The 23,305-nt window shown below is 44.5% G+C and overlaps 1 protein-coding gene and 1 long non-coding RNA gene across 8 annotated transcripts in view; one reads left to right on the top strand and one right to left on the bottom strand.

Moving 5' to 3' along the window:
• Window positions 1-4,146: 4,146 nt before the first annotated feature.
• LOC308593376 lies at window positions 4,147-17,414 on the bottom strand. Its single transcript, XR_014010932.1, has 4 exons — window positions 16,922-17,414; window positions 15,925-16,029; window positions 11,050-11,092; window positions 4,147-7,003 (listed from the first exon to the last, which is right to left on the bottom strand). It is a non-coding gene; the product is annotated as an uncharacterized lncRNA (long non-coding RNA).
• A 259-nt stretch (window positions 17,415-17,673) lies between these two features.
• The window catches only part of KIZ (kizuna centrosomal protein), a 68,414-nt gene continuing 62,782 nt past the window's right edge, over window positions 17,674-23,305 (top strand). For 3 of the 7 annotated variants that reach the window (XM_081205982.1, XM_081205981.1, XM_081205979.1), the window contains exon 1: window positions 17,675-17,836. In XM_081205982.1, coding sequence (XP_081062108.1) covers window positions 17,748-17,836 — 89 coding nt within the window. In that variant the 5' untranslated portion in view covers window positions 17,675-17,747. Of the gene's footprint in view, window positions 17,837-21,986; window positions 22,023-23,305 lie in introns of all 7 variants that reach the window. The other 4 variants (XM_081205984.1, XM_081205983.1, XM_081205986.1 and 1 more) reach the window with 3 other exon arrangements.

The raw sequence follows: 23,305 nt of genomic DNA, 5'->3' as shown, positions 1-23,305 counted from the left end.
AGCTGCTGACTGTTGTGCTCTATTATCCCTTATCTCTCCACGGACAGCCATCCAGTACTTCCAGGATGTTCCCCACTTGTTGCTTTGAAGGTCACAAAAGATGCTGACAAGCAGCAACCAATGGGAAGCTAGTCATTTCTATAGGGTTGCCACCTTTCCCCTTAATAGAGCTCAAGTGTTGTTCAAAAGTGCAGGCAGAAAAGAAACAGGTGCTGGTGTTCTCAGCATGGGGATGCAGTGACAGCAGAAGCTGTATCTCCTCTGTCAATCAAGTAGCTTTCAAAAGATGCAGGATTGTTAACCCTATACTTACGTGATGCTGCCACAATTCACTCTACAACCAATGATATTCAATAAAAGCTCTGTTTCCATATTGTCTCTGTTCCTGTCAAGTTAGCAGACAGGCTGTCCATCTTCTATCTCAACTCAGATGTGACCAACACATTGGACGCACAAAGTGAGCAGCAGGCAATGACACTACCAATCCACCAGCCTTAGGATGGAAGGTCTGAATTTCTTTTTGCCTATTGCAAGCCATGAACACTGGAAAAGGAGACTGGTTAGGCCCCAAGAGCTCACAGTCCTTTTGACTCCCCTCATGGTAACTGCAGGAATGATAAATCTGAACTGAAACTCTCAAAAGGTGAAAAAATTGAATTAAATATGTGAGAAAGGAAACGAGCAGAATTTTTATTTTAATTTTAAAGGAGGGAGGGAATGATCAACCAAGCAATAATGTTGCTGTGCAATGATACAATGATGCTCAAGGCGTGACAGCAGATTCACCAGTGAGGTGTTGCTGGAATCAAAAACATTGGTTAGGTGTTGCTGATTTTTAAGGTGAAAGAAAACACAGGTTTTTGGATGGAGGAAGACTTTACCTAAATAAAGTAGGAAATTGCTGGAGTGAGGTCATTACAGTGGTACCTCGGGTTAAGTACTTGATTCGTTCCGGAGGTCCATTCTTAACCTGAAACTGTTCTTAACCTGAAGCACCACTTTAGCTAATGGGGTCTCCTGCTGCTGCCGCACCACCAGAGCACGATTTCTGTTCTCATCCTGAAGCAAAGTTCTTAACCCGAGGTACTATTTTGGGTTAGTGGAGTTTGTAACCTGAAGCGTATGTAACCTGAAGTGTATGTAACCCGAGGTACCACTGTAGTCCATTTGCCAGCCATTCCATGTTCTATGACTGGTAAGGATGTGTGTGGCTCCTTCCCAACCCTTTCCCCTAGGAACCAGTAGTCAGTATCAAACCTGCCATTTCTTGTATGCTGAGCCAGTCAGGTTCCATTGACCTATAGTTTCATGTAGTGGGCCCAACAGCTAAGAAGGTGGTTTCTGCCCATGCTGTAGAGGGAAAGGTAGCCCATCTAGAAGAAAACTCTGATCCTAATCCTCCACTGCCATGCAGGATATCTTCTGGAAAAGAAAAGGCTAAGGAGTAAAACCCTATACAAATCTGGAGTGGAACCTCCTTCCAGCAACTCCTGTAAGGTAAAGGTAAAGGGAGCCCGGACCATTAGGTCCAGTCGTGGCCAACTCTGGGGTTGCGGCGCTCATCTCGCTTTATCAGCCGAGGGAGCCGGTGTACAGCTTCCGGGTCATGTGGCCAGCATGACTAAGCCACTTCTGGTGAACCAGAACAGTGCACGGAAACGCTGTTTACCTTCCCACCAGAGCGGTACCTATTTATCTACTTGCACTTTGCCGTGCTTTCAAACTGCTAGGTTGGCAGGAGCAGGGACCGAACAACGGGAGCTCACCCCGTCGTGGGGATTCGAATCGCCGACCTTCCAATCCTTCCGATCAGCAAGTCCTAGGCTCTGTGGTTTAACCCACAGCGCCACCCGCGTCCCATAGCAACTCCTGTAGCTGGTGCCAAACTTATTGCTCTGCTTTTCTTTGGACCATATCAGCAAGGCCAAAAAGGGGGAGGTCTTGTCTGGTCACCCAGGACCTCCACACGCACTGCTCAGGCTTATACTGTACTCTGGTGAGGTCACGTTGGTGCTGCTAACACAGTGGTTTGACTTCACCCCCAGGGGCAAACTCCAAATTAAAATATATTTTTTTCTTACCTGCACCGATAGTAATTGTTTGGATAGGGGGCTTTTATCCATTTCTACAGTCACACAATCAATCCATCATTCAATCATAAAACGAAAAACAAGCCACAGACACAAAAATAAAAAGGCACACAAAAACATAAAAAAGCAAAAACAAAAGACCAAATATCACCTCAGAACACTACAATCAGAAACGGAAGGCTTTAATTATGATGGGGTGGGGGAGACTTAAATTTGCTGCTTAAGGGTAAAACGAGAGGGGGAAAGCCTTCATTACGATGGGTTTTTTAAAAAAAATTGTGGTGCAAGGGTAAAATGAGAGGGGGAAAGCCTTATTTACGATGGGGGGGGACTTAAATTTGCAGCTTAAGGGTAAAAACAGGACGGGAAAAGTCTTATTTATGATGGGGCGTACTTAATTTTGCTGCTTAAGGGCAAAACGAGAGGGGGAAAGCCTTAATTACTATAAAAGTAAAAGCTAGATCTGGACTGCTACGTATTGTGAAAAGTACAAAGAGTTTTGTGTTTCTTTCACTGACTGCTGAGAATAATCTATCACAGTTCCTCTTTTATCAGTTTTACTGTGCTCATCAAAATGAACCACATCTTACGCTGACCTTTCCTGTTTTTAAGTCCATAACTGTTATCATTTTTGCCCCCAGAAGCATATCTTACCATAATTCCTTGTATCTTACCATAATTCCACGTAATTCCCTGGAGTCTGGTTTGTGCCTGCTCTCTTTGTGTACAAAAGCATAAGCAATACTGCCAAATATACTTATGTGTGACAAGTTAGGTATTCTTCCATGCCAAAGTTCAAAAGGTGTGTGTAACTCCCTTGATTGGCAGTCAGTTTTGCAGATACACAGCAGTGGCTACTGCATCTCCCCACATGTCCTTGGGAAGGCCTGCATCATTCAGCATGCAGAGAAGCGGACACGGAACAATGGATCCAAACTACAAGAAAGAAGATTCCACCTAAACATTAGGAAGAACTTCCTGACAGTAAGAGCTGTTTGACAGTGGAATTTGCTGCCAAGGAGTGTGGTGGAGTCTCCTACTTTGGAGGTCTTTAAGCAGAGGCTTGACAACCATATGTCAGGAGTGCTCTGATGGTGTTTCCTGCTTGGCAGGGGGTTGGACTTGATGGCCCTTGTGGTCTCTTCCAACTCTATGATTCTATGAGAATAGTATGACCAACGTCCTGGGCCCACCTAATCATCACTTATTTGACCTCCTCCTCCTTGACTTCCCAGTCAAGGAGGGGTCGGTACATTTTAGGAAGTATCTTAGTTTTATTATTTAACAATTCTGTTTCCAATTTAGAGGGTACTTTGGCAAAGCCCTTCTTTTTATCAAGTTTAAAGGTCTCGTTTAGTTGGAAGTACCGTAGCCATCCTGAAAAATGTTCTTTCATATCATCATACTGCTTTAACTTTAGTTGGGTGCCTTCCTCCATTAATAATGACTTATACGTGAGCCAGCCTACCTGCATATTTACTTTACTTTACTGCATTAGCCTCCAAGGGGGAGATCCACCATGGGGTTTTAGGTTCAATCAGGTCTTTATATTTTATCCAAACCGTATATTGCACTTTTCTAATAATATGATTAAAAAATCCCTTGTGTGCCTTAGTCTTGTCGTAGTTAAGGTAGGCATGCCAACCAACCAAAACAATTGTCATGCCCTTCCAAATCAACCAAGCTCATATTTTGGAGTAGACATCAATCCCTTATCCAGAATAGGTAGGCTGCCTCATAATAAAGCTTCAGGTCAGTTTGTGTAGCTCCCTTGGTTGGCAGACAGTTTTGGAGATACACAGCAGTGGCTACTGCATCTCCCCACATATACTTGGGAATGTCTGCATCAGTCAGCATGCATCTTGTCATTTCCAAAGAGATCTAAACCTTCTCTCTGCATCTGAGTTCTGTTCAGTGTTTGAAATTAACCAGGTGCCAGTAGCATTTTGTGACAAGCAACTGGCCTTTTGAAAAGCAGGGAAAAGGATGATGATGATGATACCCCAGCCATCTGGCTGGGTTTCCCTAGCCACTCCGGGTGGCTTCCAGCTTAATATTATTAATAATATTAATAATAATTTATTGAATTTTGAAACATAATAAAATGTCAAACATTAAAAACAGAGTTGCCTTCAGATATCTTCTAAAAGTTGTACTGTTCTTTATCTCCTTGACATCTGATGGGAGGGCATTCCACAGGGAGGGCGCCACTGCTGAGAAGGCCCTCTGCCTGGTTCCCTGTACTTCTCGCAGGGAGGGAACGACCAGAAGGCCTTTGTAGGTGGACCTCAGTGTCCGAACTGAATGATGGGGGTGGAGACTATATATCCCCTTCAGGTGTACTGGGCCAGGGTTGTTTAGGACTTTAAAGGTCAGCGCCAACACTTTGAATTGTGCTCGGAAACATACTGGGAGCCTTTAGGACCAGTGTTGTATGGTTCCAGTGCCAAGTTTGGTGCCTAACATCTCCATCTGGCTGGCTGGTGTGGCTGCAATGCTGCACCATTCAGCTGGACTTTGGGGCAGCAGGGCACAAAGATATGCCTGTTTTGCTGCTGCACAAATCACCTGGTCAACAGGGTAGCATGGCACCAGAAGATGCACGTCCTTTGGTGCCACAGTGCCCTATGGATTTCCAGCACTGAAAGAAAAATGTATTTTGGTGCTGCGTGAGATGGGTGATTTGCCACAGCTGGCCAGTCACTCCAGCTTGTTGGGCTTCAGCGGCTCCACTTCCTCCATGAGGCTGGCATTCTCCCCGGCTCTCCCTGTTGCCAAAACATCTGCCGGTGCCAGGCCACTTCCTCCTCCTCTTTTCTTGCTAGGCGGAGGCCACCTGGGCCCAGCTTTGTTGGGGCTGAGGCAGTGACTCTTGAGTTCCAGGAGCAGAGGGCTGGGGAAGGTCAAAGGGAACAGTGGGCTGTCAACAGCCACGGCAAGAGCCATATCTGGATGCATGCGGGTGACCAACCCCCCACTGCTCTGGATGCTGCCAAAGAGCTGCTTGGGGCTGCCGCCCGAAGCCCCGCCAGCATTGCAAATGTGGAGCTGCTCGTTCTGCTTTTTCAGCTTCTTCAGCAGCTCCTACAGCTTCTGCACTTCAGGGTTCACTTTGGATTTAATTTCCTTCATGTCACCCTGCAGACCCAAACAACCCTACGACCCTATTGCCACACAAGACAGCAACAGGACTGCTCCTGCTGCCTCCACCTTCTCTTCCTCCTATTCTCCCTCCCTCTGTCAGGTGAACCTCCCCCCCCCCAGCTCAGAAGGTTGGACTGGGCCGAGTCAGCTGCACACACAGGAGCTGCAGGGCGGCAGCAAGAGTAGCCAAGAGAGGTGAGCCTTCACTTCCCGTCCAGCCATGTAGGGGGGCCTGCCTTCCTTAGGCCTGCTCTGGAGACAGCTGGCTGCCTCAGCATTGATGGAAAGGAGAGGTTCTGTGCCAAATTTCTGGATCTGCTTCATCCTTCTGGCATTAGTGTGCCACATTTGCAGACTGGGGTCCTGAAAGATTGGTCTCATATACACCATTAGTTAAGTGTGCCCCCATCTCTGGTCACTTGGCACTTCCCATATTTAAACAGCCTATCAAAACCTTTTCAGTCCAAAGCAGACACACTAAGCATGACATATTTCAATTGTGGGACATACAGGACCTGCTGCACAGTATTCTCTCAGTTCATTGCTTAGCTTGCAATTTAAGGTTCATGAACCTGTGCCACATACCTTTATGGTTTTGTGCTCTGCAATTTGGATATTACCATCTACTGATTGTTAATGCCTCCAAAGAAATTTTTATCATAACTCATGTGTGAAGGACACCCAGAATCAATCAACCATTTGTTTCATTTCTCATCATTAAAATTTGCAGTTAGATTCATCTATTGTTCCCCTTATTTTGTCTTGGTTGCTTGTTTTCAGGGAATTTATTTGACTTTTGTGCTTTATAAAATTTGGCTAGGTATCCCTCTTTGTAGAAACTGTAGCAAACAACTTTTCTGGCTATGGCCTTGACTCTCTTCTGGGATTGGGACACATAAATTGTGTCACTTCCATTCCTGATTCAAGAGTGTTTGCTCCTCTTCACATTTTCCTCTTAGGTGTCCAACTGCATCACCAAGTGGTAAGTTTGGAATGTTATAGCCATGTGAACTATAAACATAACAAATGTGCGTCCTAGTGACCCCAGGAAATAACTAATTTTGCATTCCTCATCCATTTTGTATTAGGAAATTTATATCTTTTCAATAATGGTTAGGAACTGTGTTTCATGATTTTTACAGTCCTTCTTGGATTCATGCCCTAAATGAATCTCTCATGATGTGAGTGCTTGCTTGTAAATCCAAATGCCTTTTCCAAGTTCTGAAGCATCAGAGCAGCTGTTTTTCTTTCCTTTGTGTGAATCATTTGGGCATCTGTGGGGTTTTCCTAGATAATAGACACTGCTAATTTATTTTGCTCCTCCCATAACTTTAAGACTTCAGCCTCACCAGGTTTGGCTCTCTTGATACAATCTAAAATACCCACTCTATCAAATCTGGTTCTCAGTCATCTCCTCCACTGCATGAAATTTCCTTCTGTTGACTTGGGTAACTTGGGGCTTTCTTCCTCAACTAAATTCTTCCTGTTCATGTGCACATTTGTTTTTCCAGGCAGCCTGCTTGTCCGTTCTGTGTGAAATAGAGTTAATAGGTTGGGTAACATTGTCAGCCAGTGTTCCTGATGTTGCAGGTTTATTTTGGCACTGTTGGTGCTTTTCATGCATGTCTGGTGGGGAGAAGCATTGCTAGTCAGTCATTGTGACTGGCAGTTTCCAAGGATGGTGTATGAGTTAACTGTAAATGCTGTAACATGCAAGCCTTGATTCACATGAGGAAGGAACTCATACAGAATAGTGCCATTTAGATTGCCTGGAAGAAGGAAGGAGAAATAGTTAATGGAGCAGGCCTCTTCTTCAAGGAAGCTATGTAGGGTCAATACTGGAACTTTAATTGGGCCTAGAAGCTAACAGTCAAAATGGGGCAACATGATCTCCCTATTGGAGCTCCTGATAACAGCTGGGTCTCGGCATTCTGCACTGGTAGAAGCATTTAGACCATTTTAAAAGGCAACCATAACATGTTACAATAATCCAAAATAAACTTGATCAGAGCTTAAATGAGAGCTGCTGAATCCCACTTCCAAAGGCTTTTGCAGCTGGGAAGTTCTATTAAATACCTTGATAAGAGAGACTTTTCTCACTTTTAGCAGCCCTCCAAGGGATTACTTTTCTAACTCTGTTTTGGATCATCCTCTGGAAAATCAGCCAAGGGGCTCCTGACTGCAGGAAGAGTACACAAGGTCAAACTAGGAAAGACCAAGAAAGTATGATACAGCTGTTACTGAATCCACACCTACCTACTATATGGAACCTACTACTATATGGATGGAACCAATATTTGTGAATTTACCCTCCCCATTGTAGCCCTCCCCCACTGCCTTCAACCTTGTTCTGGAAGGTCCCTCAATTCTCTGGAGCCCATTTCTGGGAGGGGATGAAGCTGGCAAATACTTCTTCCCTCTTTTTCCATTAGTGGAAGCACCCACTGGATCACTCCATGAACACAAGGCCATCAATGGAATTACACCCATATAAAGGAAAAATACATTATTAAGCTGTTCCCCGCCCCTGTACTATGCAATGTCTGCTTTCAGTAGACGCTTATAATTTAATGTTGAACTTAAGTAACTTTCTAAAAAGCAGTTATAATTTTCATGCATAAGGTAGATCAGGAAGTTTATGTTTCAGTGTTGGCATAAGTCTAAAACATTGGAGTGGGATTGCTGAGCAGCATAATTCACATACTTTAAAAAATGGTACACCTGGAACATAATCCAGCCAAAATTAAATCAGTTTTAGATTGATTTCAATAGGACCAGCTGCTCAACTGGTAACATTAGTTAGCCTAATATGGTGCCTTCATTGATGCTTAGCTCTTCCCACAAGATCAGTTTAACCTAAAATTCCCTACCTTTTTATTAGATTGCACCTCATGTTAGCTGTTTGTTGGGTTATCAAGTTGCAAACATAAATTGATTCACCAACAGATTGTTACCACTTTGCCTCTGATCAGAAGGCAAGGTGAGTAGAAAGCATTGCAACTGATCAAGACTGATCAAAGATATAGTTAATGATGTAATGCACAGAGGAGGAAGTGTCTCTGCAGACCTTTAATTCTGCATCTTCTAGTAACCACTGCAAATTTTCTGCACTCTGTAAGTGGGGCATTCGGGACTGAGGTCTTCTTTGTCTTTGGCAAAGCTCAAAACAATGGACAGCAGATGTATCAATCATTTACCCACCACCCTCTGGTTGCCTACATCTTGTGGGGAATGTCTGCAGCAGCTTTAAACAAGGTAGAAGCCCATGATGCAGTAGTGTCAACCTGAAAGCTACACTTGGGGAACTGAATAGGCTTTTGGGTTCCAGCCAGCAAGTGGAATGGGGTAGGGTGGGGGAAAACAAGGTGGCAATTCAACTGGCTGGTAGCAGGAAGCTATCAGTTACTCTACACACGTCACTCCACTTCCTGGCTGGCACCAGCTGCTCTCTTTTACATCAACAATGGAACAACCCAAGGGTAGACCAAACACTTCTTTTATTTCAAACTCTGTTAAGCTTTGTGTACTTGTTCAACCTGCTGAGAAGGGTATCCAAGTGGCAGATAATTACAGATATCATAAACAAATTTAACTTGAAACACTTCACATTTTACAGGATAATCCTGTCCTATGTGCGGTAATTTATTGATGCTGTTATCATATTGACTATTATTCATAGCCCTCTTAGTCTTATTGTACTAGAGCATTCCATAGAAAATGTATTATCCTACTATATAAAGGATCCATTAATCAGAAAAGTCAAATCTGATTTTTTTCTTGGGGGGAGGGGAGTTTGAGGGTGGGGTTTCTTTTCTTTATTTTGTAAATCAACCTTTCCTATGATAGCTCATTTCTGTCAGCAGAGAAATTAATTTTGGGGGCAGGGTGATGGTGGAATCAAACAAAATGCCATGTAACTTTCTTACTCAGAAGTAGATTAAAATATATTAAGTTTTTTGTAGCTATATGTAGATATAGGACATAATTCAAGTAGGTCAGTTTATGTAATGCTAAACCATGGTTTGGTGTTATGAGAACAAGCCTTGTGCTCATGTGCTTTGATTAGTTATGCTGTAGTTTGTGGAAAACCATAGTTTGCTGTGACATTTGGGGGGGAGCAAACTATGGTTTACATTCTCCCTCTAAACTATTGCTTAAGCTGGTCTGAAATTCTGGTTTGGAGGGCAAACATAAGTTTGCGGATTTGGATGAACAGTAAATTATGGTTTCTCAGCAACAAACTAGGAAATGACTAATCAGAGTGTGAAAGCACTGACTCTTTGCCTCCACTTTGTGATGTGCTTTTTACATTCCTATAACTTGTTATGCACCAATTCAGCCCACTGGATCTGAATACTGAGTCAAACTAGAGATTAAACAGGAGATCCAAAATCAAGGTTTTCTAGGAGCTAAAAGCAGCCACAGGAGGAAGAACTGAACTGAGGAAGGGATCGTGCACAAGAGGTTTTAACTGCTTGCTCCCATCCATTTGCTTCAAACAGGGGATTCCTTCTCATAATATGCCTCAGAATGCCTGTTGCTGAGAACATGAGTGGGAGTGCGCTACTGCATCTGTGCCTTGCTTGTGGACTTCCACAGGCATTTGGATAGCCAGTGTGATGTGAGAACAGAGCTGGACTGTGTAGGCTTTTGGTCTGGTCTAGAAGTGCCCTTCCTATATCTAGTATCTATCTGCCTGTCTGTATAGCAATATCATAAATATATTAAAAATTAACTATTTATAATATTTAAAGTACAGAATATGTGACAACATAATTCATATGAAGTCACAAATTCTTTATATATTCTGCTCTCATACATCTCCGCTTCATATTATCTACAACAAGGAAAAACTCACTATTTTACTTTTCCAGGAATCTCCTGTCCTTTACATAATTTCACCAATTAATAGTAGTTTTAACAATTTCTAATTGAATTATGCTTGCATTTCAATATTTTGTATATAGTAGCTTGACTGCTGCTAGAGATTTAAGACTACATCTTGATTCTCACTCCCCTCCCCGACTACACAATCCTTCATGTAATAACAGGCCAGAAGAACCTTTGGAATAAAAATCCTAGTATTGCTCTGATGATTTCAAGGATATTTCCCCCAGACTTCTTAGCTTTTATATTCTCTCCACAGATGCATGAAATCTCATTACAGTACTAACAGCTGTGTTCAATCATTCCATAAATACTGTTTAACTTCCAAGGTATTAGGTGCCATTGTGATGCAAAGAAAATACTGCTTTGAGATGGTGAGACATGAAGTGTCGAACTCCCCCTCCATTGTCTTAGATTGTTTACAGCACAATCCTCTGCAAGTTTACCCAGAAGTAAGTTCCACCAGCTCAGTGGGGATTACTTCTGGGGAAGAGCGGTAAGATTGCAACTGTATACACACTTTCCTGGGACTGAGTCTGAGGAAACAAAGTGGTATGTATTTCTGCGTAGGCATGCAAAGGATTGCACTGTACAGTGGTACCTCAGGTTACATACGCTTCAGGTTACAGACTCCGCTAACCCAGAAATAGTGCTTCAGGTTAAGAACTTTGCTTCAGGATAAGAACAGAAATCGGGCTCCGGTGGCGCGGCAGCAGCAGGAGGTCCATTAGCTAAAGTGGTGCTTCAGGTTAAGAACAGTTTCAGGTTAAGAACGGACCTCCGGAACGAATTAAGTACTAAACCTGAGGTACCACTGTATAGGACTTAATATAGGACTTAATTCTAGTGCAATCTCTCCCAAGTAGTATCTGATCTAGAAACTGCCTTTTTCTTTAAACTATGAAAACTGAATTTAATAAGTTCTTACTCATCTTGCTTGCCACTGTTAAGAAGTGTTGGATTTGAAGATACTGAAAGAATAAAAACAAAGAAAGATATGTTGGTCCATAAGGAAAAGCTTCAAAATCCAGAGTTGGGCAAATATACCTATTAGGAGCAATCAAAATGTCAAAGATAGGGAACAAGCTTTTGAGTTCTCCATATAACCCTCAAAATGCAGGCCGCCTTCAGGTGATAGAAATGCTTCCTTTGGCTTTAGATTCTTCCCCAAACAGTTATGTCTGGTATTCTCCAAGGCACAAAAAAGACCAAGGCAGTCAACTGAATTCACACACACACCAACTAGGAATGCCCTGAGAAATTTCACTAATCTTATATAACCACCTTCCTTCCCACAAAAATTCTGAGTTGTTTCTCCTGGACAAATTCTCCAAATTTATGTGGGACAAAGTCAATCACAGCTCTCATCTCAGGCAATATTAGCTTTCTCTAATTCCTCAAATCTTTTTAGTGGGCAGGAACCACCAAATTTTCTTAAAATGTTGCCTTGCAAGCAATGCAGTGCAACTGTGGTAGCAACATATAAGTAAGTTCTCATCTGCCTACAAACACAAGAACAGTCAATGTGGTGTATTGGCTAGCATGTTGAAATGTGGCCTGTGCGATCTGGATTCAAATCCCTAGCCAATCTGGAGATCTTAGGCAAATTACTGTCCCTCAAAACAAGGTGGTTCTGAAGATAAAATGTGATGACTTTATGTTCCTAATCTCCTTGGAGGAAGAGCAAGGTACAAATACAATGGATAGAATTATTCTAGCAACACGAAGGATCCAGGCCTCCATGTGCAGTGAAGAAATGACTCTGAAAACATTGGTATTTGAACAGCTGTTTGTAGCTTGATTATATCTCGGTTCTACACACTTCAGTAAGTGTTCCTGAACATGAACCATCTTTGGTTCCTAAGCAGCATGTGCAAACTTATTCTAAAATGGATGATGACCTCTTCATTGAGAGATTCCTTTGGCCCAGGCCCTAAGATTCTTACAAAACATCTGAAGATTAAAACCAATACAGTCTTGTTATTCAAGTTTTAACACTTTTAGCACAAGCTTCTTCTGAACTGAGAACTGTCAGAGCTCATTTGACTGATACTGCAGTATGCAAAATGTCTATTTTTCCCCCAACAAAACAATATATTTGTACATCAGAGAAAAGCAATTATTCATTTCAAGGAACTGTAGGCCTGAATGAAAGCGTTTCATTGCATATAAATTTATTAAAATTTAAACATTAAATTCAACATGTTAATTAGGACTGTGTGCCATGCACTGACAGTAAGAAATGGATCTCAACAACTGCTCTGCAGAGATATGTTCACTGGTATTATTTGCTCTTTGATTACTAATATATTTATAGCACTCTTAATTTAAGACTTTTCATTAAAAAAGGTCTTATATGGGCATTATGTAAATTTGCTTTATGTCTTTTACATCAGGACAAGTGCTACCAATTTAAAGGGGGATGGTAAATAAAATGCATTTATATGTATGCCAAATGGTGCATAAGACTGCACAGTTAAATCAAATAAAGAAACACAATTTCATTTTAAAATATATAGATCACAGTTGAATTTATGCAAATCCATGATCTGCAAAACTGCAGAGTAACAGAATCGGTGCAATTTACCAGAAGCAAAGGAGTCTTGATACAACAGAGAACATCATTTTCAGATTTCCCCCCCTTCCCTGCCACTTGCATATAGTCTGTTGTTTTGCTGCTCCTACTTTTAAAAGTTCATTTTGCATTGATGCAACCCCAAAGCAAGGCAAGGAGAGGTGGTTGCCTCAAGAGATCTATTTCCAAGGCAGCAGGAGAGCAGAAGACAAACAGACTTGAGAAACGGAGTCTGTTAATCCATCAGCAAGTTCCGCTGGGGAAGCTGGCTGAGCCTTGAAAGAGAAGTGAGACACTGAGACCCCCTTCATGTTCTTGGCTCGGACAAACTGTCATTTAGCTCCTCCCCTCCTAGAATAATCCCCACGGCAAGCTTCCACCTGGTCCTTATGTAACAGTACTGTGTTGTGTTAGGTAAGAAAGAGCTGCCAGTTGGATTTGCTGATCTTCCTGTTTCATCTTGATTCCTTTTAAAATTATGTCTCTTAAGATTATAAACTGTTCTTATAAAATGTAAACTACTGTGAGTGCTTTGGCATAACGGTGTTGTCAGGGCTGCCACTCAGTCCCAGCTCACATAGGACCACGCTAGCCAGCGTTCAGGTTAAAAGAGTCTTTATTGGATTACAGGTTCCATTTCCAAACTGCAATGTGCAGCCCTACTTCTTCTAGGTCAGACCGGTGAAGACCCGTCTGAGTCTCCGCCTCTAGCACACCAGCTTAATACCCTAGCCTTGCTCCACCTCCTGCGCCTTTCCTTCCGTCTCTGGGTCCTTCTGCCCCCCGGGGTCTCTTCTTTCCTACTCTCTTCTGACGCGGACCCCCCTGACCCTTCCGCCTCCTTGCGGCGGGCTTTGGGACCTGGCTCACTCTCTGGGCTGCTTACTGCGCCAGCTTCCGCTACATTTGAACTTGGCGCGCGCGCCCAACTCTCCACCTTCCTCTTGATCGTTTCGTCGCTCCCCGAGGTGGGCGTGACTACTCCTGACTCATGCCCTCCCTCCTTCTGAAAGCCTCCGGAACCCGATATCTGGTCCCCTTCCTCCCCGTTGCTCCCGGCTGGGTACGTGGGTCCCGATCTCCAACTGCTGCTCTCTGATCCCTCTCTGGACCCTTCTTCCTGGGGTGTCCCCCTGTTTTCCCCCCTTGCTCTGACCGCTGGCGCTCCCTTCTGGGAATCCTCAGACTCACTGGATAAGCTCGGCGATCTCGGTTCGTCATCCCCACTCATCTTTCCTTCGTATTCCTCCCCCTCGCTCTCTGTCTCCTCCCTTCTCTGCGTCTCTGCTCCTGAACCCCTGACAGGTGTCATGAAAATACCAAAACCAATAAGTGAAATGAACATCACATTCCTCTCTCTCACAAGGATATATCAAATTGATATTTCAAGGCAAAACAGGTTTTCCACACCAATATTGTACTTGAAAGTAGTACTGGGTATTGATAAGAAGGTTAATACTTCTCCTTAAGAAACTAGATTGAAGTGCACTTCCACAATTTGCTTCAGCAGCATGGATAAACAGCACATCATAGTTACTGAATATCAGCATTGATACTTAAAAGTCCAGTCTGGACTCTGGAATAAAGATAATGATATCAAACTGCGTGGTTATCTACTCTGTACTCCTTGCTTAGACCTGAACCTTATATTTCCCTTGTAAAGCAATTAGAAGCTGCAATAAATTATATGCCAGGACAAAAAAGGCAAGCAATGTGAAAAAACAGACAAGTATAAAAAACAACGGGGAGCTTGTTGTGGGGAATTCTGTAGACAGCGTATCAATCAGAACATATGTAAGTTGTTATTTGTAAAGAAATGCTCAAGGAATAGCTAAGTCTGTATTCTGTAGTTTGGTAGGCTCCAAGAAGAAACTCCTGCATAGGAGCAATGGATTTTTTTACTGTGGAAATCAAGGCAGAAGCAGGTCTTTTCTGTCTGAATACAAACAGGGGGTTTGGGGTTGGGTAGTACCTCCGGTGTGGGACATGTCGTGCTCCTTCTGGCTTAGTTTGTCCATCTTCGGTTCCCACCCTACACTCAGCTCTCACCTGTGGCTCCTAGGCTGTCAGCATGTGACAGCAACCATACCCCGGGAAACAGCTTCGACTGGCCAGCTGTTGGGTCTCAAAACCTCAATGAATTAGGGACTTCCCCTGCATGCGAGGACAAGCTTCAGCAGATTGAGTGGACGAGGCCAATAGTGGGTCCAATGGGGCAAAACGGCAGTTTCTGCATGTGCTGTAGAGGGAAATGAGGGGTAGATGGGGCTCATGAATCTGGGAAGGGAGCCCATCTAAGAGAAGGAAAACTCTGATCCTAATTCCCCACTGCCTTGCGGCTATGCTCATTTATAAGAAAGGAGTAAACCCTGAGCAAAAATCTGCACCCACTGCCTTGTGGGACACCATTGGCTAAGGCTACGGAATAAACCATACACAAATCCAGAGTGGAGTTGCTAAAACAGCTGGATGGTGCCTTGTACGCCTCCTTCTGGCAAGTCCTGTAGCTAAGCTGGTGCCAAATGTATTGCTCTGCTTTCCTTTGGACGACACCAGCAAGGCACAGAGGGGGGTCTTGTCACCTGGATAGCCCAGGACCTCCATACACACTAACCAGGCTTCCACCCTGGAGAGGTCACCTTGCTGCTGCTAATGCAGAAAAAACAATGCAGCAGGCAGAAGTTATGAGTTACCAGTCCTTGCAGTCACTGTGTTTCTCCAGTAATTTAACTTCATTCCTGGAGTTAACTTCATTCCTGTCTCTCAAGACAGAATAAAAAAATTCCTTCCAGTAGCACCTTAAAGACCAACTAAGTTAGTTCTTGGTATGAGCTTTCGTGTGCATGCACACTTCTTCAGATACCAACACGGCTACCTATCTGTCTCAAGACAGAGGCATTGCAACAGGTGCCCCTTTCCAAAGGAAAAGCAGAAGGAGCTCCAGTAGACAGTTATGATTTTCCCATGCAGAAGCAGAGAATGCTAGATTTTTTTCTCCTTTCCTGCTGGACTAAACTTGATGCTGAATCTATTAGGCTGAAGTAGGCATGTGGAAAATGTGGGGAATTCACTCCATTATCTTGCTGGTTTCCCAGCTTTCTTCCTGTCCTGTGGCTTTATGGTAAACCCATCTTTGTGTCCACGGGGTACATAATCTAAGTATTGATTCTGAGTGCGGATTAAGTAAATAAAAGGATCCACTAAAAATATTAAATGCATTATACTTACTAACATTCTCATGGTGCTGTTACTTCCCTTATCCCAAAATAAAGTTCTCTTAAACATATTTTGTTCTACTTCTGTTTCCCTCCATATCACCATTCTTATCCCAAACTAAAAGAAAACAAACACAAATATTAATCATACAGATCCCAATTTATTTTTAGATCTCAATTATACCACAATTCAGAGAACAACATTATCAAGGTAGAGTAGTGCAAACAGGCAGTAGTTGGCTACTGCTCCTATCTGCCTAGGTTATCTTCACTCAACAGCTGACCAAGGATGTATCCAAAGGATTGTCAATATGACTAAGTACTCTTATACATTGTGGTTTTTTGATTACTGCTCCTTAGTATATAATCTCATGTGCATTCGCTCAGCCTTTATGTAGATAGCTCTCTGCAGTAGCTGTTGCCTTGTATTGTGCAACAGGATTTGGTGAAGTGGAAAGTGATTTCACACAAGAAGGGTCTATAGTTTTGAGAGATAGATGGATTGAGGACATTGTTCAACAAGCCATTTTATTGTACTACGTCATTGTAAGGGTTATAGCCAATTGTTTTCTCAGAATAGACCCACCAAAATTAATGAACTAAATTTAGTCATGTCTATTAATTCCAGCGGGCCTACTTTGAGTGGAACTAACATTGGACAAAACCCTTAAAACACAGTAATAAAAAAGAACAAACCGCAGAAGTGTGCTGACAGTAGAATCCTGCTATGCAATGCAGGTTTGCAGTGATAATAAATTAGTTCCAGCCACTTCACAGAATTAGAACTGCAGAGTTGGAAGGGACCCATGAGGGGCTTTTAGTCCAAGGTGTTTGGACACTGAGTTTGACCCCCATTTGGTTCCTCTCCTAACACGATTTTATTTTGGAGGCACTGTGGGCAAATCCTGCAACCTCCACTAAACAACAGCTCTGAAATATACCAAGCAAATATTTCATGGCACAAACTGTTCACACCAAATAGGAAGGAATGTCCCTTGAGACACACCTACCTGGGACCAAACCCCTTTCGATGCGACTTACTCGCGGGAAGCAAGGCACGTGATCCGGCAGCACGCCTGCAAATCCAAGGTTAAGCAATCCAACTGAAGCACTTGAAAAAGAACAAGAAGAAATCCAGTTGATTTTATCCGGTAGGAAACTTACGCAGGAGCTCTGCTCTGCACTTACTGCGGAGGTAGTCCAACTGGACTCGGCAGGGCTTACTTCTGAGTAACTGCACACAGAAGCAGGCCTCAACCAGGGGCGGAGCAGGGGGGGCAGTTGCCCCCGTCAAGCAAATACAAATACAGTGGTACCTCGGGTTAAGTCCTTAATTCGTTCCGGAGGTCCGTTCTTAACCTGAAGCTGTTCTTAACCTGAGGTACCACTTTAGCTAATGGGGCCTCCCGCTGCCGCCGCGCCACCAGAGCACGATTTCTGTTCTCATCCTGAAGCAAAGTTCTTAACCTGAAGCACTATTTCTGGGTTAGCGGAGTCTGTAACCTGAAGCGCCTGTAACCCGAGGTACCACTGTGCTGAACTGACCTCGCAGTTCGTTCGGCTCTGCCCCCCCCCGCCCCCGCCCCGCTCACCTGCCCGGCGCCCGCGCGGCCCTGCCGGGCTTCCTTCCGAGTCCGGACGAGCCGGGACGCCCCTCCCCCCCCCGCAATCCGAAGGGAGAGAAGGGGCGGGGCCTCCTCCCGGCCTGGCCGGCGACTGGCTGGCTGCGGGAGGAGGCGGGGCTAGCCGCGGTGCACCTCGGGAGCGCGGCCTCGTCTCGCAGGAGACGCCCCCAAAACAAACGCGGCTGACAGGCCCCTTTGCCGCGCTCGCCCCATGGCCGGCAGCCTCCGGGGGGCGCCCGGCCCTCCCGCGCCCGCTTGCGGAGGGCAGCTCCGCCGCCTTCGGGAGAGTCTCCGGGACAGGTGAGGTCGCCCCCCGCCCGCCCTCGTGGGGAAAGGGGGTCCTTGCCTGGGCTCCCCCCCCCCGTGGTCCCCGGGGGTCCAGTCCGGAGCTGCCCTCGGGCGCTGGGCGGCTGAGGGCGGGCTGCGCGAGGGTCCCGGGCTCCGCGGAGGCGGCGGGGCGGCTCCTGTCGGGGATGTTTGGGCCGAAGGGGCGGAGACTCGCTCGTGACCTTTTTATTTAAATGCTTTACTTCCTGGGCGCCGCCGGGCTTTATTTTAGCGGGGAGCAGGACGCCCACCTGTCGCCCCCCTCTGTGTGGCAATGAAATGTCTCAGCGACCGTTGTTTTAAATTACTTTCTTTTCGCCCCAAGTGCTCAGAAAAATACAGTATGTCTAAATAGTTCTACAATTTCTACATTTAGTTAAGTATTTTTATTTATTGATGGGGGGCAGGCAGCTGCCCCTCTGGCTATGCCAATACTTTATTTAAATATCATCTATTCAAATGTGTTTTCCTGTGCAATGTCCCGTGGCAGCTGCCACAAGGCTTGTAGGAGGACAGAGGGTACAGAGGCTACAAAAGCGCTGGTGCCAGGCTATTTTGTGCCATAGGCAAAGCTAGCTACTTGCATGCACACTTCCCCCCCAAAATAAAATTGCTAGCTTCAGTTTTCAAAAACAGATGCTTTGCAGGAAAAACAAAAAGCCGCAAAACTTTAAACAGCTCTTTTAAATGGCAAAACTAAGTAATGCAACTGTATTTTATCGCCTTTCTCAAATACAAAAGAAAATGCTTGCATCCACAAATCATTTTGAATAAGCTTGCAGATTGCAGTGTTAAAGTTTAAGTTTCTCAGAAGTTTCATTTCCTGGCACATCAACATCTCATTTTCTCTTTACAAGTTTTCCTTCAGGTCAAGTGCTAGTGCTTGGGCATGTGCAATTGGCATAGTTGCCAAGCCCGCAACATTGTAAGTTTTTTTAAGCTTGAGCTTCAAGAAACTGCGTTCAAAATATAAAATAAAAGTAAAATATTATCAGGAATGTATAAGATATAGCAACAGCAAATTGTATGAAACTGTGGCCCTCTGAGGTCTCTTCTGTAGGCAGCAGCCTAGTTGGCCTAATAATAGTGTCCCTGGGTCTCTGCATATGCATTTTAATGACCTGCTCCTGCTGCCCAAACAATCCTCCCTGGAAGCAGAAAACTTGCACACACACATATATATATATGGCTGTCTTACAGTCTGGTGTGCAGGGGAGTTGTTGTTTTTTAAACGTGTAGCAATTTTTGTGTGTTTTCTGGAGTGCTCAAAAGTAGAAGCTCACCAGGTTAAGTCTTACACTTACTGATTCTGCCATCTCATTCTGGGGTGCGTGTGCTTACCTGTGTTACGGTGGCTAGGTCTTGGAGCTGTTCTATACATTATGCTGAATGAGATGGAATAAAGTGATAGAATTCTGGACTGAAGCACTCCAGGTGTGAGAGTCATATTTTTGAATGCGCCACCATGTGAAAAAGTTTCCTACCAGTGTTAGAAACTCAGGTATATGAGCTAGGCACCAAATGGCTCCTTAAACCAGGGTTATAGTTGCAAAAATGGAATACCTAGCTGCCATTTTGGGCCAGACAGCTCAAAAGGTGTATTTTTCTATAAAACCTTTTGGTTCCTGAAATTCATTCTAATTGTGCAGATAAAATATAATGGATAGCATTCTACAGCATATTGCTGGTGTCTCCCCCTCTCTCTCTGCATGTACCGTATTTTTCGTTCTATAGGATGCACATTTTCCCCTCCAAAAATTAAGGGGAAATGTGTGTGCGTCCTATAGAGCAAATGCAGGCTGCGCCACTAAGCCCAAAGCCAGAACAGGAAGACGGAGCACTGCGGAGCGCTCTGTCTCGCTGCTCTAGCTTGGGGACGGCTGTGCGCAAACCTCTGCAGGGCAGCGGGGTGCCTTCACCCCGCTGTCCTGCAGAAGCTAGCAAGGCTGTTCTCAAGCCAGAACAGCGAGACGGAGGGCTCCGTCTCGCTGCTCTAGCTTGGGGACGGCTGCGCGCAAACCTCTGTAGGGCAGCGGGGTGCCTTCACCCCGCTGTCCTGCAGAAGCTAGCAAGGCTGTTCTCAAGCCAGAACAGCGAGACGGAGGGCTCCGTCTCGCTGCTCTAGCTTGGGGACGGCTGCGCGCAAACCTCTGCAGGGCAGCAGGGTGCCTTCACCCCGCTGTCCTGCAGAAGCTAGCAAGGCTGTTCCCAAGCCAGAACAGTGAGACGCCCTCCGTCTCGCTGCTCTAGCTTGGGGACGGCTGCGCGCAAACCTCTGCAGGGCAGCGGGGCGCTGCGCTCCAAAGGCTTCAGGGATCTTTGAGGCTGGCAGTGGGGGAAAGCAGCGCTTCCCCCCACCGCCAGCCCCACAAGCTCTGGTGAATGTACCTTGAACGCACCTTGTTTTAGAGGGGGAGAACAAGAAAAAAAATTTTCCCCTGTTCTCCCCCTCCTATGGTCCGGTGCGTCCTATGGTCCGGTGCGTCCAATGGAGCGAAAAATACGGTATATCCCTGCCACCTTCCCTTTGTTTATTTTTCTAGAGGAGCCTGGATGGCTGTCTCTGTTGCCACAGCCTCTCAGGTTGCAGCTTATCTCCAGGATAAAACAACTTCAAAGAAGGGCCTGGTGGCAGGAGTCACATACCTAGTGGTGCTCTCCCTCTCCCTCTTGTTTGCCGGAACCTGCCCTGCTTTTGTGGAGCCCTGACAGGGGTGGCAACAGCTGAAGGAGGCAGGCACTGCCTGAGGCGGCGGATGTGTTGCGCTGGGTGTGCATGTGCTCAACGTTTGTGGTCATGGCATGGAAAGCGAGGCAGATCCTTTTGCCGTGCCCAGTAAACCTGGCGGCAGGCTGAAGCAAGGCGCAGCCCCTGCCCCTCACAGCCCTCCCCTCACTCACCTGCACCATCTCCCTCCCTCAGCATGCTTTCCTACTTGCCCCGGAATGGAGCTTTTCCAAGCCAAGGACCATTACCTCTTGCAGCAAAGTGAGCAGGAGCTGTGATGCAGATGGCAGAGCCAGGCAGGCTGGGCAGGAAAGGAGTGCACTGCTGCCGCCACTGCCTGAGTGGCTTCAGTCGCTCTGGCGGAGGGGGAGTAGCAACTCTCCTCAGATGAAAAGACTGAAGGTCAGCTGGTTGGTGCTGTGTGAGGGAGCTTCGAGTCCGGTTCATCCAGTGCACCCCCCCCAATGCCGCTGAGGCGGTCTGACCCCCTCACTACAATAGTGCAGCTGGCTGAAGTGTAATTATTGAACTGGCATGATATTGGCACATGTGTTAAAAAATATAGTAATACATTTTTTTCTTAACCATTTTGATGATTCCTGTTTGTTGACATAGGTCGTCAGATTCATGTCAAAGAAGGTTGAATATTAATATCTAAGTGGATAGATACAGTTATGGAATATTGAGGTTCTTAATATCCTATTCTTAAATAATGCTCTTGTATTGAAGTCACTGCCATTGTCTAACAGTAAAAACTGCAAGAAAATTCTGTTAAAGGGACGGTTTTAAACTTGCATCTAGACTTGGTTGCCAGTTTACCTGGAGCTTTCTTCTGAGTAGGCAAAAGATTTCTTCTGGTGCTGTAAATCTCCTGTTAAACATACTCCAAATTTCCATCAGCAACATCCAGGAGATACCATACTCACCAGAATTAGCTCCTCAGTGTACCTGGGTAATCTTATACCATCCAACTACTGGTATATATTTCATACCATCCATCCTGGGCACGTTCAAGTCTTACTGAAGTGGTTGCATTGTTCCTACTTCCATGCCCCTTCCTTTCCCAGGAAGACATTAGTGAGACTTGAACCACCCACATCCTTCCCTGTCTTTGGCGCTAAGCTCAGATTGACCCATTCACACAGATTCTATGGGCACGTGTCCAAACTTAGCTAGGTCTGCCTCAAGGTGACTAGCAGTTAAGTGCATGGAGGATGAGCACTTGAGCGTATACATTACTGCATATGAAACTTATTTCATATAAGAGTACAGTATGTTTAAAAATTAATTAGAAAATAAGGGGGGGAGTCAGAAGAGATTCACTTCATTCTGTCATTGCAGCAAATGGGAATATAGCAAATGAATAGCAACTGTGACTGAATTTATTCTTAACAGGGTCAAACAGGCACCGTGAATGGGGAGATAAAGCAGGTAGGTTACTCATAAGGAAAATTAAAATGCTTTCATTGAGCAATGTAATAATGTAATTTCTTGCCTATTACTGGGAGATGGAAATTCCACTCTTGAAGTAGGAGAGATCAACAATCAGGTTAAAAATTATGGGTCTCTGTATTCTTCACTTTGTGATTGACAGACTGATCCTACAGTCCTGCTGTGCCAGTCAGGGCTAATGTTTGTGGAATGTCACTGAGAGCTTATACATGCCCAGCAGCAGATGTGAAAAATACATCTGGACTACAGCATTATGATACAATATCCATGCATACATATATACATTTATTTAAATCAAATGATACTTCTAAATAGCAAAAAAGTTGTCCATAGACTCTCTTTTTGAAAGGTAAAGTTTTAAAATGAATAATTTCTTAAACTTATTACCAATTGACAGTAATATTTACTAATAGATCATCTTACAGTTAACAAGAAAGCATACAAAGGTGGTATAAATGTGAAAGATGGAGATTTCAAGAATGTACACTTAATCACATAAATTGTAGTCCTGTTCATGTATTCTTAAATTTGTGCAAGGGCAGAGAGGCAATTGCAGGGTTCCTGATTGTGGGGAGCATTGCAATTGCGTTCAGCCCAACTTGCTTACCCCACCCCGCCCCGCTCAGTCGCAGACCTTCCTGTTCAACATGTGGACCCTCCGTCCTGCTACAGACACAAATTAAGATTACCTGAATAGGGGCTGCCAGATCCATGTGTATCTAGAGAGTTCAAGGATAAAAAGATCTGCGGTATAAAGTTTTACATATATCCTTTATAAAGCTTCTTATCTAAGTGCCATTGTGAATGACTGCAAACCTGAACCCTTTGGAGGAGTCAGATTGCTATAATTTGCATCCAGGCTACTGGAGAATGCCATAAGGTCAGAATGCTTTTCGCAATTTGGATTTTAGTCTATAGTGATGCCAATGTTGAGGGCTTTAACAGCAGTAGGCTTAGAAAACTATTGGCTTTGAAATTTTAGCTCTTGAACAGAGAGTCTTTGTACAACTTACTTTTATTGTTTTGGTGATTTTGAAATATGTTATTAATGTTTTAAATATAGTTATATGGGTAACTTATAATATAGCCTTTACTTACTTTTTTTGTTTATTAGTTGCTGTTCGGGACAGTGTCTCTTTTTCCTGTTTGTGCTCAATGGCAATACGACTTAGGTCATATTGACACCATACATTTAAAGCACATAGCTCCGCCCCCTGCCCCCCCAAATCCTGAGCTACAATTCCCAGCATTCTTAACAACTT

This window comes from Podarcis bocagei (assembly GCF_964188305.1).
Source record: "Podarcis bocagei genome assembly, chromosome: 8".
In the NCBI taxonomy this organism is placed as follows: domain Eukaryota; kingdom Metazoa; phylum Chordata; class Lepidosauria; order Squamata; family Lacertidae; genus Podarcis; species Podarcis bocagei.
The sequence above is the reverse complement of the archived record's forward strand: the minus strand, read 5'-3'. Positions and strand labels throughout refer to the sequence as shown.